General features: G+C 31.7%; 3 protein-coding genes across 5 annotated transcripts; 2 read left to right on the forward strand and 1 right to left on the reverse strand.

Annotated features, from left to right (window-relative positions):
- The first annotated feature begins 17 nt into the window (after nt 1-17).
- LOC117156707 (uncharacterized) lies at nt 18-8,995 on the forward strand. Its single transcript, XM_033333977.2, has 18 exons — nt 18-1,922; nt 2,035-2,204; nt 2,339-2,464; nt 2,532-2,649; nt 2,758-3,019; nt 3,237-3,338; nt 3,452-3,542; nt 3,616-3,752; nt 3,832-3,964; nt 4,055-4,106; nt 6,479-6,639; nt 6,773-6,898; nt 6,980-7,097; nt 7,207-7,471; nt 7,879-7,995; nt 8,085-8,175; nt 8,252-8,388; nt 8,737-8,995. Coding segments are annotated over exons 1-18 (2,358 nt in total). The 5' UTR covers nt 18-1,921; the 3' UTR covers nt 8,888-8,995.
- A 289-nt stretch (nt 8,996-9,284) lies between these two features.
- On the reverse strand, nt 9,285-16,662 carry LOC143302627 (uncharacterized). 2 transcript variants are annotated; one of them, XM_076618224.1, is made up of 6 exons: nt 16,572-16,662; nt 15,889-15,982; nt 15,501-15,610; nt 9,974-10,067; nt 9,586-9,695; nt 9,285-9,359 (listed from the first exon to the last, which is right to left on the reverse strand). In XM_076618224.1, exons 1-6 carry the CDS (start codon nt 16,616-16,618, stop codon nt 9,320-9,322), a joined length of 495 nt encoding a protein of 164 aa, XP_076474339.1. In that variant the 5' UTR covers nt 16,619-16,662; the 3' UTR covers nt 9,285-9,319. The 2 variants fall into 2 exon arrangements, with proteins under 2 accessions (XP_076474339.1, XP_076474338.1); XM_076618223.1 differs by having other exon boundaries at nt 9,285-9,695.
- On the forward strand, nt 11,784-15,505 carry LOC117156709 (uncharacterized). 2 transcript variants are annotated; one of them, XM_076618214.1, is made up of 9 exons: nt 11,784-11,949; nt 12,389-12,552; nt 12,687-12,812; nt 12,894-13,011; nt 13,121-13,385; nt 13,803-13,919; nt 14,009-14,099; nt 14,184-14,320; nt 14,650-15,505. In XM_076618214.1, exons 1-9 carry the CDS (start codon nt 11,799-11,801, stop codon nt 14,798-14,800), a joined length of 1,320 nt encoding a protein of 439 aa, XP_076474329.1. In that variant the 5' UTR covers nt 11,784-11,798; the 3' UTR covers nt 14,801-15,505. The 2 variants fall into 2 exon arrangements, with proteins under 2 accessions (XP_076474329.1, XP_076474330.1); XM_076618215.1 differs by lacking the exon at nt 11,784-11,949 and adding an exon at nt 12,159-12,220.
- Nucleotides 16,663-16,931: the final 269 nt, after the last annotated feature.

Consider the following 16,931-nt stretch of genomic DNA (forward strand, 5'->3'; position numbering starts at 1 on the left):
ATTTCACATAACATTCGAAAAGCGTAATCCGATACATTCGACATGCGTCATGCTGTTTATATGCAATACGCTATGTGATAGTATGTGATTTCACGTGATGCGATAGTAATGTATTTCTACCTTTAGTGTCATGCGGTTTCTCTGAACAACGCAAAAGAATGGTGGAAAGCAGGCAAGTGAAGAATCTCTATATTGCACAAATAAAAAACCTAGCATTGGTCGAAGTAATTCAGCGTTATTTAAAAAATGGGAAGCTCAAACTGTTCGTAACACACAGTATCTCATCTATTCTTATGAATTCAAATATCTTCAATTACTGGGAAGTCAATCTGTCACTGAATATTCCATGAAACGTTCTAATCACCGTCTACAATACTTCATCTCACTGAAATCGATGATTGTCTGAAAAAATTGGACAATTTTGTCCACCATTGATTTCTTTGTCCACTACACATAATTGCCACAGAATGGTTTGACTTGAGCATAGCATAACACATATCTGTCTCGTCTGCATCATATTTCACCTTGAATTTACATATGAAAGAAATCTTCAAATATTGGAGAATTAGTGCATATGAAAACCACTACTGTTATTGTACGTTTTCGATAGCTGAATCCTCGAATAGTAAACATTTTATAACTAACACTTAATTTTAGATATTCAATTATTCCTCGTCTTAGAGTCTTTCTATACAGAGTGGAAGTCAGTTAGTAGACTCTAGATTATTAGAAATCAATGTTTTTGATGCTTCCTTATCCTTTGCTTAGTAAATCCTTAAAAACACACAGCCGAACTTATCACGGTAGGACTCACAGAAAAACGTTATTGCCTTCCCTTTAGTTTAGGTACTCTATAAGTATAGTCGTAAAAGGAGACGACAATTCTTGTTACAGAGTCTTAAAAAGCACTTCGATAACATTAATAAACATTCTTTTTGAAAAAGTAATTACGTTATTTACGTAGAGCCCACACCACAATGTCGCTGAAAAATTCGTAAGAGTCGTATTTTACTTTCTTTTCTGACGAGAAGTAAAGGATAACATTAATATGAAGAAAATCCGAATGACAGTATTAATACTTGATATATATTAATATATGTTAATTGAGATAAATTACTTTGACAAATTATTTTTTTCCCCAAAATTGTTAATTGTAGTCAAAATAGTTAATTGTAGTTAAATACTGTACATGTACGATAGTATGACATATTTCAGAAAAAGTTAAAGAAATATTCCATATGTAAGTTATAAAATAAATTAAAGAGGTGATTCTTACCAAGATTATTTGAAGAACAGGAGCAAAAATCGATACCCTGTAAAATGAACGCAATGGCATTTATGCAAAGCATGAAACTTGCACTAAGATTTTTACAGACTTGCTACTAAGATGCTTTCATTTACCTAAATCTACGGAGAAACAAACGATACATATGGTAAAGATTCTGATTCTCGCTATTATTTTCGAATAATCGGAATTTGAATAAGAGAATTCAAACGAAAGGAGTTCACTTCATCGGTTAATATCGTTTCAATTACAATGTCGTTTCAATTCGTCGAAATAGACATAGTATAAATGAAATCCTATAATAATTTTTGTTCAACGATTCAGAAGTCTCTAACGATCAATTTTCCGTTTATCACAGAGTCATTCAACAAACAGATTGAAAAAAAGAAAGATAAGTACATCATTTTCTTATAGACTAATAGCTATCTCATAAATTTTAATGTACACATACTCTACCTGTAATAATGAAAATAACATGATGTCACTGAATGTAAAAGATATCCATATCTTATCTGATCAACAAAATGTTTTTTATTCTAAAGAGTAGATTCGTACTTCGTGTCCAGCAGTATTGTTGAAACGTTCGTACCACGCTACGTTTCCATAGTATTACTCCAGAAATTTTGAAACACCGGCAGTAAGAGAAAGAGATACAATATACATATATCACAATTAAAATATTTACCATTTCGTTCACTAATAACATTAATGTTATGTCAACTATACGTGTATATATATATATTATTTAGTGTTTCAGAAGAATGAAAGACGCACAAGCACTGTATTTGATATTTCTTATTACAAAGTATTTAAAAAGTATTTACTATTCTTGGGACAGTTTCCAAATCAATCGCGATGGAGCAGCAAATTTAATGTAACCGTGATGACAGGCAGTCTATTGACATTCTATTTTCCAGCGGTAAGTAAAAATGCTACAGATGAATTAAATACGTTAAAAATACTTATGTTATTAAAAAAATATTGTGAATATTGGTTACATGAAATTGATGAAAGGATATTGGATGCAATATAATTAGAGATTTTACTCAACAGTTTGCACAAATTTTTACGTCATTATACGAAAATGATCTGGGAGGGATGTTGGAAGGCATGCCTGTAGTGGCTTCGGTATCAGCTGTTTTAATAAAATTGCTAAATCATGAAATTTACAAGAAAAATGTATATAAATTTATGAAAACGAATTCTGCGGTAAAAATAAAAATCACTATATACAATTATTTTCTAGTTTGAAAAGATGTTCGATGTTATAAAGAAAGACTGGAAATTGTTAAACGATAAGAGTCAAACACATATTCTTGAGGAAATTACTAAGCAAGGAAATAAGATTGGTGAAATATATAGAAGTAACTGTTGCAACTTATCTTTCGATAAATTTTATACATTGAATATGTTTTTATATATTAATATTTTTAATAATTTCTATACGAATGACAAGTTTCTGATATTTTCAGCTTTTGTATTGTCATGTATGTCAGGATTTATAGTTATTCCGTTATACCCTGCATTCTTAGATATCATCATACCGCTCAATGAAACTCGCCAAAGACATCAAATGTTCAGACTGACGTACTTTCTAGATGAAAATCGGTACTTTTATCCTATATATTTTCATTCACTTTGGTGTTCATTCGTAACAGTGATGATTGCAGTCACTATCGATTCATTGTATATACAGATCGTTCATCACGATTGTGCCATATTTGCTATATGTGGGTAAGTATATAATAATATTTTAGAAACGTTTCTACATAAAATCGCAGGCTGCAAGGAATGATATCATGAGATTTTCTTTGTTCGCTACAGTATTTGTAAAAAATAATAAAAATAACATTTTTTCGAAATTACTTCTATCTTGAATTCAATTTATCTAGTTTCTTTTAATATAAAGAAAAATGGACTTCCTTTATTCAGATACTTATCAATGATATAGGCAGAACATTATAACAGCAACAGGATCTACTGGTGTTCGTATAAATGAAACTTACACTGAACGGTTTAGACAATGCTTGACCATGCATAAGAATGCCCTACAGTTAGTAATGATAAAGTTATAATTAACGTTATAATAATAAAAATGTTATAATAGAAAAAGTAGCAAAAGAGTTTACAGATTACGGTTGACTTTTTCTTTGGTTGTATTTTAAGATTATTCGAGATGTTAGATGACAGCAGCCGCAGGAGTTTCTTTTTCCAAATTTTGCTAACTATGGTCGGCATGACCATAACAGCCGTACAAGTAAGAATTATTTTGCAATTATAGAAAATATTAATGAATCAAATATTAAACTATATTGATACCTTTTAATTAGGCAGTAATAAATCTGCATCGACCCGAGGAAGCTCTCAGAATTGGACTGTTTCTTGTGGGCCAACAATTCCATTTGCTTATTATTACCCTACCTGGTCAAGTAATCACGGATCATAGTTTCGAGTTGACTAATGATATGTATGTTAACAAATATGTTTTAAACATTCGAAAAGTCATCAGTTCGGTATAACATCTGTATTAATCTTATATCTAATAGATACCGCTCAATGTGGTACAACATGCCAATAAATGTTCAAAGAGTACTTCACATGATGCAAATGAGATCTAGTAAACCATGTAAGTTGACAGCAGGAGGGATATACGAAATGAACATAGAGAATTTTGGAATAGTACGTACATGATTGTATAAAACGGGTATAATCATTTTTCGTCATGATGTAAGTAACGAAGTAGTAATTGATATTTTTTCATATCTTAAGACATTTAAGACATGCATATCATACTTCATGGTGCTCCTATCATTGAAAGACTAATTCGTTCTCGGAAGAAGTTCATCCTGCCAATCCTGTTTTTGATGTAAAAGAATACCGAACAATGATCAACTATTGATACGAATATGGCAATGTGTATCTACATAGTAGCTAGTTAGATATGTATAATAAAAAGGTGTAAATCAATGTATGGTACAATAAATAAACGTACTCATAAACAAGGCGCTTATTTCGGTATTACTGTTTAAGCATGAAAACAATATTGTCTTGCCTTTTTACTTTGTTCTTTCATTAATTTCAATAAAATAGCACAAAACGCTAATACTATTTTCTAAGTAAAATACATAACGATACTTGTATTATGATCTCATGTTTGTCAGTTTTTATAATTTCAAATTCAATGCTCATAAGCCCAAAATAAATTGGGGGAACGAAACTTAGCAAGATCATTTTTTGTGAAGAAACAAACATTTTAAACTTGTGAATTTCAGCAATACACGCTACGTAAAATGAAAATCAGTGTCATTTATGCAAAGTATGAGATTTGCAACTAAGAGCATACAGAGATTTATAATATTGAAATATTTAGAGAAGGGTATGAATATGGAATATCCATTTTATTTTTTAGTGCAGAGTGTCTCAGAAGAGATATAAATAGAAAAAACACACGAAGAAGTTTGGGAAATGTTATGTGAAATGTGCTGTATAAACATAGATCTCGTGGATCTTATAGAACTCCAGATCTTTTTGGGGCTTTCGAACGTTTTTTTTTTTTTAAATGAAGGTAAAATCGAACTATTAAAGATTATGGTAGTAGTACAGTATAGTGCAAGTTTTTTGCTAATTCTGTGCAAGCTACATATATTCTCAGCACTAATATCTTACAGTCTATCGTCACACGTTATAATAACTTCACTGCTCTAATGTAGTCAAATTTCTTTAGTTAAACAGCTTTAATAGCTTGTATCATATTTTTTTCGAAATAATTATTTCTTAAATTTTTTTATTTTTTTTTATCTAGCTTTATCCGTGGCATTTGAAGGAAAGATCGACATCCATTTGATTATTTACTGTATAAACTATATAGGCGGTCATATAGCAATAAAGTATTTCTCATATTTCTGCCAATTCGTTCGTTTTACTTTTTCTTATTATGTCATAATCAAAACCAGAAACACTTCATTGATTTACTACATCTCGATTATAGTAGTATAACTTCCCGTTTTTGTTTTTTTTTTTTTTCAAAATCACAGAGTAAACCAACGTGAATTTCACTTCAATAAGGACGTATAGACACTTCCTACTGCGCCTGGAACGTAAAATGTACATCAAATAAAAGAACGATAACTATCAGCAATGGTTACTAGGAGAGAGTGTTCTAGTCGTCATAACGCGTGATGTACAAAATTCATATCGATCGACATTATCAAAACTGTCAGAACTGTACTGTAACCGTACCTCTAAGTACTATACACAGAATACAATTTTGTTCTCTCATATTTCTACCCTATCTCATATTCGTAATCTCTCCTCTGTCTATATCTCAACATTTATCTTCGAGGTATCTATGTTCTTCAACAATGGGGGATCAATTCTTTGTCTTCCAACGAATATCCAACAAGCGACAGTTTTAGAAAGAGATGATTTATATTTTATGATGTGCATCCTAACTGAAATTGGTAGTCCCTTAACAGAACGATTACGTCATTTTCTTATAGGTATGTACATATGTAACTACCGTATAAACTGCTAATACAATAACACCGGCAATCAAACAGTTTTGCCTCGATACAATAAATGAAATAATATGAAAATACTGTCATTAAGTTTCTCTATACTTTACCGAATCAATTTACTACAAAGAATCGCTTCATGCATTTGACACGGCATGCCAGTTTTATTGAGTTTGTGGTTCCGTGCGTTGCGTTTCTTTAAAAGTCGATGTTTCAAGAATTTGGAAACATGGACGGTAAGAGGAAGGGACGCAATATACTTATATGATACCGCGATCAAAATATCTAACGTTTTGTTTATTAATAATATTAACGATATCTGAATTATATTTCTGTATACAGGATGGTTGGTAACTGGTCGTACACGCGGAAAGGGGGCGATTCTACGTGAAAAAAAGAAGTCGAAAATATAGAATAAAAATTTTTTGTTTGAGGTTTTGTTTTCGAGAAAATCGACTTTGAATTTTCGCTCGGTACGCGTGCATTTTATCACGTCTCGTTATAACGGATCTCAATGTAGATCGTTGTCTCGATGGAAAAATTAAAACAAAAAAATTTTTTTCTATACTTTCGACTTCTTTTTTCGTGTAGAATCACCCCCTTTCTGCTTGTACCAATAGTTACCAACCACCCTGTATAATTCATTCAAATAATTTTATTCAATTTTCGAAATATTTAGTATTTCAAACCGGGGAACACTATCCTAATATATATGACATTCCATATTATAACACAATCAAGAAGTATTTAAGATTTTTGGGCTTAGATCCACACCAAAAATATGGATTGATCATTGTAATTATAATGGTGATTAGTATGACAAGCGGACTTATTCCAATGGTAAGGTAGCATATCGGGGATGCAAGTTATAGAAATAGTACTATAGTTAAAATGTGTAAAGTGATTGAATTCTGCGTAATAAATTAAACAGTCAAATAATGTCATTAAACAACTGGAACTTATAATTCAATAGTCAATCGTATTGTACGGATCATTATACACCAAGAATCTGGACATGGTGCTCGAGTGTCTGCCACATTTAGGTGCACTTTTGACCAGTGTCGTTAAAATATTGAATGTTCATCTAAACAGAGAAAACGTACGCAAATTTATTACTATTGAACAATCTTTTCGGAAGAAAGCATGTAATAAAGTTATGACAACACGTGTTATGTTCTAGTTTAGAAAATTGTTCGATTCTATAACGAAAGAATGGCAGCAGCTGAAATTAAGTCAAGATTTGTACATTCTGGAAGAAGTCACCATACGGGGCAGCAAAATGGCGAAATTGTATCGAAGTAAGTTATCGTGGCTTAATTTTGCAATCGGCATAATTCTAGTACACGTAAAAACGAATTCATACCACTAACTATTTCGCACATAAATGATCAATTCTAATCTTTTCAGATACTTTACTGATATGTATGGTACTTTTTTTACTCGTTCCACTGCTTCCTCCTATGTTGGATATCGTTCTTCCACTAAACGAAACTCGACCACGACAACAAATACTTAATGTTAATTACGTGATTTTTGACAGCAATAACTATTTTTTCTACGTGTACTTACAGTTATCTTGGACGTCAGTAGTAGTTTCAATAATCATAGTTACCGTAGATTCTTTATTGATGCTTATAGTTCACCACAATAGTGGACTATTTATAGTATGTGGGTAAATATGATTTACTCAATACAATTATATTACATATAATTATGTATATTCACTACCGCTTGAACATATTTGCACATATTTTAATTCGTTGCAACATAACTATAAAATTGTAGATGTTCAAGTTTTTCAGATGTTTATTACAGTGGGTCACGAAAGGACTTGAGCATCAAAATACTTTAATCTTTTACTTGTTTTTGTAGGAAATGTTTTATAGCTTTTATATTCGTTTATATACGTTTATATACAATAATGACAGATGTGTCGTATTAGTGTTAGTAAAATTTCAAAACGTTTTATGAAACATATGTAATAGATGTATACATGAAACAACATATATACTTTTGTCAGCCACTGTATGTACCAATAGACATTATGATAATTTTTTTTAATTCTCGATATATATACAGGCACCAAATCCAGAAAAATACAAGGCACTTAAATTCGTTCACTAATGAAGTTATGTCGGAACGTTATACATACAAACAGATCAGAAATTGCGTGATCATGCACAATAAAGCCATAGAGTTGGTATTTAACAAATAACGATAAAATACAATAAATTATCAAATTGTTATTGAACGACATTAATCATTTTTGTTCGTTGCATTTTTAGCTTTTACGATATATTAGATGAAAACAACCGAATTAGCTATATGATTCAAATTGGACTAAATATGATTGGTATAACCACGACAGCTGTTCAAGTAAAGATATTCATACAGTGAAAATCTACCATAACTTTAAAAATCATTAATCTAATCAATTGTTTTATATTTGCAGACAGTGATTAACTTCGATAGACCGGGAGAATCAATTAGAAGCGCTGTGCTTTGTGGTGCAAATCAGTTTCATTTGTTTATGCTCAGTTTACCTGGACAAATACTTATAGATCATTGCACCGAGCTAACGAAACAACTGTAGGTGTTTAGTGTTTTCAAAGCGTAAGTGCGGTAAAATCTCGAATATCACATCACAGATTAATGAACATTTGTGGATGATCCTGTATATCAAAGATTGAAAAATAAGAATAGGAATTGATGAAAATCTTTACATTTTTATCCAAAAATGTTTATTCCCTTTTGATATTGGTATTTTAAAATACTTCAAAGTAAATGACGTTTTCCTATGTCCAAACAAAACTATTCGATTAACCGGACAGCGTATACCATGGTTAGATCGGATAATCAAGGTTCTACTGTAATTATTATCATGTTATTATTATGTTACTAATCATAGAATGTAATGTTTTACTGACATCGAAACAGATACAATTCTACATGGTATGGGGCACCAGTAAAAGTTCAAAGAATGCTTTACATGATGCAAATAAGAACTAGGAAGCCATGTACATTAACTGCGTGTGGATTATACCAAATGAACATTGAGAACTTTGGAACTGTATGTAACACAGCATAAGTCGATCGTAATTGTTGCACTATATCAACCATTATTTACAATCGTTTTCATTGTAAGACCTTCAAAACCTGCATGTCGTATATTACGATGATAATGTCATTGAAAGGATGAAGTTCACTGTTACCTCTATATCCGTTGCATTTTATAATGGACTGAGTAAGCAGGAAGATGGTATAATAACCGATATAATAGTTTGTCATTATATCGAACGTGCAAATAGTGTTAATAAATCACGATGATTAGTTGATATTCTTTAATTCGCAAGTAATACTGTGTACCTTCCCAAAAATTACTGTACTGGTCCTTTTTAAATATCGCCAGAAAGAACAATGTGTGTATGTATACACGATTACTAACGTCATCCAGGTAAACAGATATGATACAAGTACTCAATTAATCAATCGAGAAATAATTGTTATTTATTTTTTTGCATCATATACATAACATCGTTGCACAGTTATATCGGAAAACACTGCAAACGAAAACATAATAGCTCTGGTAGAAATTCGAACGACTTCACTGAGTAGTTACACGTTTATCAGCGTACGCGTTAGTTGTGCAATGTGTAATCAATGTTTCAGAACAATTACAGCTCTTGATTTTTCAAGACAGGTGGCACGACAATGGCGTACGTGTCATTTTATACCTACTATACGATTTTTACCGTAATTTGAACCTGCTTTAAAAGGAATACATACCTCTCCAATAAACAAAATGATTCGCAGCCATATTTAAGGATTTCAATTTCATACTTCATGTAATGCCGTGTATTAGTACAACTGTGTTTAACAGATATTGTCCACCAGTTCTGGAAATGGATAGGTACATTTATATACTTCACGAACATTAAATAGTTACAAACAGAGTTACGCTTGCATGTGGTTTCATTAACTACCATGACGCTATTCTAAAAATCTGGTCTCATGCACAGTAAGGTACAAAGGTACAACGAGATAATATTTACATCGCGATTGAAATATTTAAAATGACTCGCAAATGTATTATATTTAGTATTTCAGGGAAACGTAAACCAGTATCGTGATACGTCCGAAATCTAGTACCATAAAGTACTCAAGAATTACTTACAATTAGTAAGACATCACCGGCGTCAAAAACAAGGATTCCGGAAATACTAGCGTAATTGTAGTGATGATTAGCATCACAATCATATTTATGCCATCTGTAAGGAGAAGAATATTTTTTAAAAAATTATTATGGATAAAAAGAAGAAACTGAAGGGTGAATTACACGTAATAAATTAAATAATCAGGTAAGATTGATAAACAGTCGGAATTCGAATCGTTAGTTATTAGAAATATACCCAGGAATCTGTACAAACAATGTGTACGCCGTGCTTGAATGTCTACCGAATGTAGCTGCTTGTATGTCCAGTATTGTTAAATTATCGTATATACATATATACATATATACATATGTATAGAAAGGGCGTATGTCAATTATTCATTATACAAAGAAGATTTCAGGCAACAGCGAAATGTTGAAAGGACATGCTATTTTATATATTGTATTTTAACAAGATGTTCGATTTTGCGTCGAAAGAGTGGCAGTAGTTGTAATTGAATAATGAATTGTCCGTTCTAGAAAAAATAGTCCTGCAAGGCAATGAAATGACCCAATTGTATGGAAGTAAGATTAGTGTACAAAGTGATTCACGAAATCGAATCAATTTTTAAAGGTTGGACCAAACAACTTGAGTTTTTGATTCAAGGCGTTAGAGACAGTTGTTTACTCATATGTTTCAGAAAGTCGTTAATTTTGATATACCAGTAGCTCTTAAATGTGGTGTATTTTGTGGAGCCATTCAGATCCATTAGTTTGTGCTCAGTTTATCTGGACAATACTTCTAGACTATTATGCTGACTTAGTGAAACAATAGTACGTGTTTAGTGTCGTATTTAGTGTGGCCATCATATGCAAATTATGATACTAATCCGCAATATAACGTTTGACCGAACTGAAATAGATACAATTCCGCATGGTACAACATATCGGTAAAAATTCAAAAAATGTTTTACGTGACGCAAATAAGGTGGAAGGAGCCATGTGTCTCAACAGCAGATGGATTCTACGAAATGAATATGGAAAACTTCGGTATATTGTGTACTTGTACAAGGCTGACATAGTTATTTATATGTACTTGTATGTGTATACTGTAATTGTATATTATCTACTCTCCGATTATTTTAAATTTTAAGACCTTCAAAACATACATGTCGTCTTTCACAATGATAACGTCGGCAAAATAATGCTTTCACGTCAGCTGTGGGAAATATGGTATCGTAGTCATTATGTTCTGACATTGAATTTTTACTAAGCAAGAATGCAGATAACAGAAAAAATAATCGACATATATTATTAATTTTATATTATTTAAATCACCCTATTGAATATGCAAATAAAATTATTGTGTAAGAAAATTACATGTCTAAATTAATGATTAACCATTATTAGTTCTTACTAGATTTCTTCCTCTACATATATATTATTCTTCTGTTACATGTACACAGTAGGTTTCATCTTATAGTTCATCTTATAGTAGTATAACTTCCCGTTTTTGTTTTGTATTAAAATCACACAGTAAACCAACGTGAGTTTCACTTCAATAAGAACATGAAGACACTTCCTACTGCGACTGGAACGTAAAATGTATATCAAATAAAAGAACGATAACTATCGGCAATGGTTACTAGGAGAGAGTGTTCTAGTCGTCATAACGCGTGATGTACAAAATTCATATCGATCGACATTATCAAAACTGTCAGAACTGTACTGTAACCGTACCTCTAAGTACTATACACAGAATACAATTTTGTTCTCTCATATTTCTACCCTATCTCATATTCGTAATCTCTCCTCTGTCTATATCTCAACAGTTATCTTCGAGGTTTCTATGCTCTTCAACAATAGGGGATCAATCCTTTATCTTCCAACGAATATCCAACAAGCGACAGTTTTAGAAAGAGAAGATTTATATTTTATGATGTGCATCCTAACTGAAATTGGTAGTCCCTTAACAGAACGATTACGTCATTTTCTTATAGGTATGTACATATGTAACTACCGTATAAACTGCTAATACAATAACACCAACAATCAAACAGTTTTGCCGCGATACAATAAATGAAATAATATGAAAATACTGTCATTAAGTTTCTCTACACTTAACCGAATCAATTTACTACCACTTGATACTTTGGATCTATAAAGAATCACATCATGCATTCGGCACGGCATGTCAGTTTTATTGAGTTTGTGGTTCCGTGCGTTGCGTTTCTTTACAAGTCGTTGTTTCGAAATTTGGAAACATGGACGGTAAGAGGAAGGGATATAATATATTATACCGTGATCAAAATATCTAACGTTTCGTTTACTAATAATATTAACGGTATCTGAATTATATTTCTGTACATATTCTATATCGATAATTTTATTCAAATATAATTCATTCAAATAATTTTATTCAATTTTCGAAATATGTAGTATTTCAGAAAACCGGAGAACAGTATCCCAATATATATGACATTCCTTATTATAACATGATCAAGAAGTATTTGAGATTTTTGGGCCTAGATCCACACCAAAAAAATGGATTGATTATTGTAATTATAATGGTGACTAGTATGACAAGTGTACTTATTCCAATGGTAAGGTAAACATATCGTACGAACATGTTATACAAATAGTACTATAGTTAAAATGTGATAATTGATTGAATTCTGCGTAATAAATTAAATAGTCAGATACTGTCATTAAACAACTGCAACTTATAATTCATTAGTCAATCGTATTGTATGGATCATTATACACCAAGAATCTCGACATGGTGCTCGAGTGTTTGCCACATTTAGGTGCACTTTTGACCAGTTTCGTCAAAGTATTGAATGTTCATCTCAACAGAGAAAATGTACGCAAATTTATTACTATTGAATAATCTTTTCGGACGAAAGCATGTTATAAATATATGACAACACGCGTTATGTTGTAGTTTAGAAAATTGTTCGATTCTATAACGAAAGAATGGCAGCAGCTGAAGTTAAGTCAAGATTTGTACATTTTGGAAGAAGTCACCATACGGGGCAGCAAAATGGCGAAATTGTATCGAAGTAAGTTATCGTGCCTTAATTTTGCAATCGGCATACATCTAGTACACGCAAAAACGGTTTTGTACTACTTAATATTTCGCACATAAATGATCAATTATAATCTTTTCAGATACTTTATTAATATGTATGGTACTTTTTTTACTCATTCCACTGATTTCTCCAATATTGGATATCGTTCTTCCACTAAACGAAACTCGACCACGACAACAACTTGTTAATGTTAATTACGTGCTTTTTGACAGCGATAACTATTTTTTCTATGTGTACTTACAGTTATCTTGGGCATCAGTAGTAGTTTCGATAAGCATAGTTACCGTAGATTCTTTATTGATGCTTATAGTTCACCACAATAGTGGACTATTTATAGTATGTGGGTAAATATGATTTACTCAATACAATTATATTACATATAATTATGTATATTCACTACCGCTTGAACATATTTGCACATATTTTAATTCGTTGCAACATAACTATAAAATTGTAGATGTTCAAGTTTTTCAGATGTTTATTACAGTGGGTCACGAAAGTACTTGAGCATCAAAATACTTTAATCTTTTACTTGTTTTTGTAGGAAATGTTTTATAGCTTTTATATTCGTTTACATTCGTTTATATACGTTTATATACAATAATGACAGATGTGTCGTATTAGTGTTAGTAAAATTTCAAAACGTTTTATGAAACATATGTAATAGATGTATACATGAAACAACATATATACTTTTGTCAGCCGCTGTATGCACCAATAGACATTAATATAATTTCTGTTAATTCTCGATATATATACAGACACCAAATCCAGAAAAATACAAGGAACTTAAATTCGTTCACTAATGAAGTTATGTCGGAACGTTACACATACAAACAGATCAGAAATTGCGTGATCATGCACAATAAAGCCATAGAGTTGGTATTTAACAAATAACGATAAAATACAATAAATTATCAAATTGTTATTGAACGACATTAATCATTTTTGCTCATTGCATTTTTAGGTTTTACGATATATTAGATGAAAACAATCGAATTAGCTATATGATTCAAACTGGACTAAATATGATTGGTATAACCACGACAGCTGTTCAAGTAAAGATATTCTTATGTATTCTTAGTGAAAATCTAGCAAAGCTTGAAAAATTGTTAACCTAATCAATTGTTTTATATCTGCAGACAGTCATTAACTTAGATAGACCGGGAGAATCAATTAAAAGCGCTGTGCTATGCGGTGCTAATCAGTTTCATTTGTTTATGCTTAGTTTACCTGGACAAATACTTGTAGATCATTGCACCGAACTAACGAAACAACTGTAGGTTTTTAGTGTTTTCAAAGCATAAGTGCGGCAGAATCTCGATTATCAGATCACAGATTATTGAAAATTTGTGGGTGGTTCTGTATATGAAAGATTGAAGAATAAGAATGGGAAGTGATGGAAATTGTTACTTTTTTATCCAAACATTTTTATTCCTTTCCGATATTGGTATTTATAAAATAATTCGAAGTAAATGATGTTTTCCTATGTCCAAACAAAGCTATTCGATTAACCAAACAGCGCTTACCATGGTTAGATCGGATAATCAAGATTCTACTATAATCTTCTAAACCATAGAATGTAATGTTTTACTGACATTGAAACAGATACGATTCTACATGGTATGGAGCACCAGTAGGAGTTCAAAAAATGCTTTACATGATGCAAATAAGGACTATAAGGCCATGTACATTAACTGCGTGTGGATTGTACCAAATGAACATTGAGAACTTTGGAACTGTATGTAACACAGCATAAGTCGATCGCAATTGTTGTACTATATCAACCATTATTTATAATCGTTTTCATTGTAAGACCTTCAAAACCTGCATGTCGTATATTACGATGATAATGTCATTGAAAGGGTGAAGTTCACTGTTACCTCTATATCCGTTGCATTTTATACTTGGACTGAGTAAACATGAAGATGGTATAATAACCGATATAATAGTTTGTCATTATATCGAACGTACAAATAAAATTAATAAATCACGATGATTAGTTGATATTCGTTAATTCGCAAGTAATACTGTGTACCTTCCCAAAAATTACTGTACTGGACCTTTTTAAATATCGCCAGAAAGAACAATGTGTGTATGTATACACGATTATTAACGTCATCCAGGTAAACAGATATGATACAAGTATTCAATTAATCAATCGAGAAATAATTGTTTTTTTATTTTTTTGCATCACATACATAACATCGTTGCACAGTTATATGGGAAAACACTGCAAACGAAAACATAATAGCTCTGGTAGAAATTCGAACGACTTCACTGAGTAGTTACATGTTTATCAGCGAACGCGTTAGCAGTGCAATGTGTAATCAATGTTTCAGAACAATTACAGCTCTTGATTTTTCAAGACAGGTGGCACGACAATGGCGTACGTGTCATTTTATACCTACTATACGATTTTTACCGTAATTTGAACCTGCTTTAAAAGGAATACATACCTCTCCAATAAACAAAATGATTCGCAACCATATTTAATGATTTCATTTTCATACTTTATGTAATGCCGTGTATTAGTACAACTGTGTTTAGCAGATATTGTCCACCAGTTCTGGAAATGGATAGGTACATTTATATACTTCACGAACATTAAATAGTTACAAACAGAGTTACGCTTGCATGTGGTTTCATTAACTACCATAACGCTATTCTAAAAATCTGGTCTCATGCACAGTAAGGTACAAAGGTACAAGGAGATAATATTTACATCGCGATTGAAATATTTAAAATGGCTCGCAAATGTATTATATTTAGTATTTCAGGGAAACGTAAACCAGTATCGTGATACGTCCGAAATCTAGTACTATAAAGTACACAAGAATTACTTACAATTAGTAAGACAACACTGGTGTGAAAAACAAGGATTTCGGAAATACTGGCGCTATTGTAGTGATTATTAATATCACAAGCATCCTTCTGCCACCTGTAAGGAGAAGAATATTTTTTAAAAAATTATTATGGATAAAAAGAAGAAACTGAAGAGTGAATTACACGTAATGAATTAAATAATCAGGTAAGATTGATAAACAGTCGGAATTCGAATCGTTAGTTATTAGAAATATACACAGGAATCTGTACAAACAATGTGTACGCCGTGCTTGAATGTCTACCGAATGTAGCTGCTTGTATGCCCAGTATTGTTAAATTATCGTATATACATATGTATAGAAAGGGCGTATGTCAATTATTCATTATACAAAGAAGATTTCAGGCAACAGCGAAATGTTGAAAGGACATGCTATTTTATATATTGTATTTTAACAAGATGTTCGATTTTGCGTCGAAAGAGTGGCAGTAGTTGTAATTGAATAATGAATTGTCCGTTCTAGAAAAAATAGTCCTGCAAGGCAATGAAATGACCCAATTGTATGGAAGTAAGATTAGTGTACAAAGTGATTCACGAAATCGAATCAATTTTTAAAGGTTGGACCAAACAACTTGAGTTTTTGTTTCAAGGCGTTAGAGACAGTTGTTTACCCATATGTTTCAGAAAATCGTTAATTTTGATATACCAGTAGCTCTTAAATGTGGTGTATTTTGTGGAGCCATTCAGATCCATTAGTTTGTGCTCAGTTTATCTGGACAATACTTCTAGACTATTATGCTGACTTAATGAAACAATAGTACGTGTTTAGTGTCGTATTTAGTGTGACCATCATATGCAAATTATGATACTAATCCGCAATATAACGTTTGACCGAACTGAAATAGATACAATTCCGCATGGTACAACATATCGGTAAAAATTCAAAAAATGTTTTACGTGACGCAAATAAGGTGGAAGGAGCCATGTGTCTTAACAGCAGATGGATTCTACAAAATGAATATGGAAAACTTCGGTATATTGTGTACTTGTACAAGGCTGACATAGT

This window comes from Bombus vancouverensis, chromosome 4 (assembly GCF_051014615.1).
Source record: "Bombus vancouverensis nearcticus chromosome 4, iyBomVanc1_principal, whole genome shotgun sequence".
Lineage (NCBI taxonomy): Eukaryota > Metazoa > Arthropoda > Insecta > Hymenoptera > Apidae > Bombus > Bombus vancouverensis.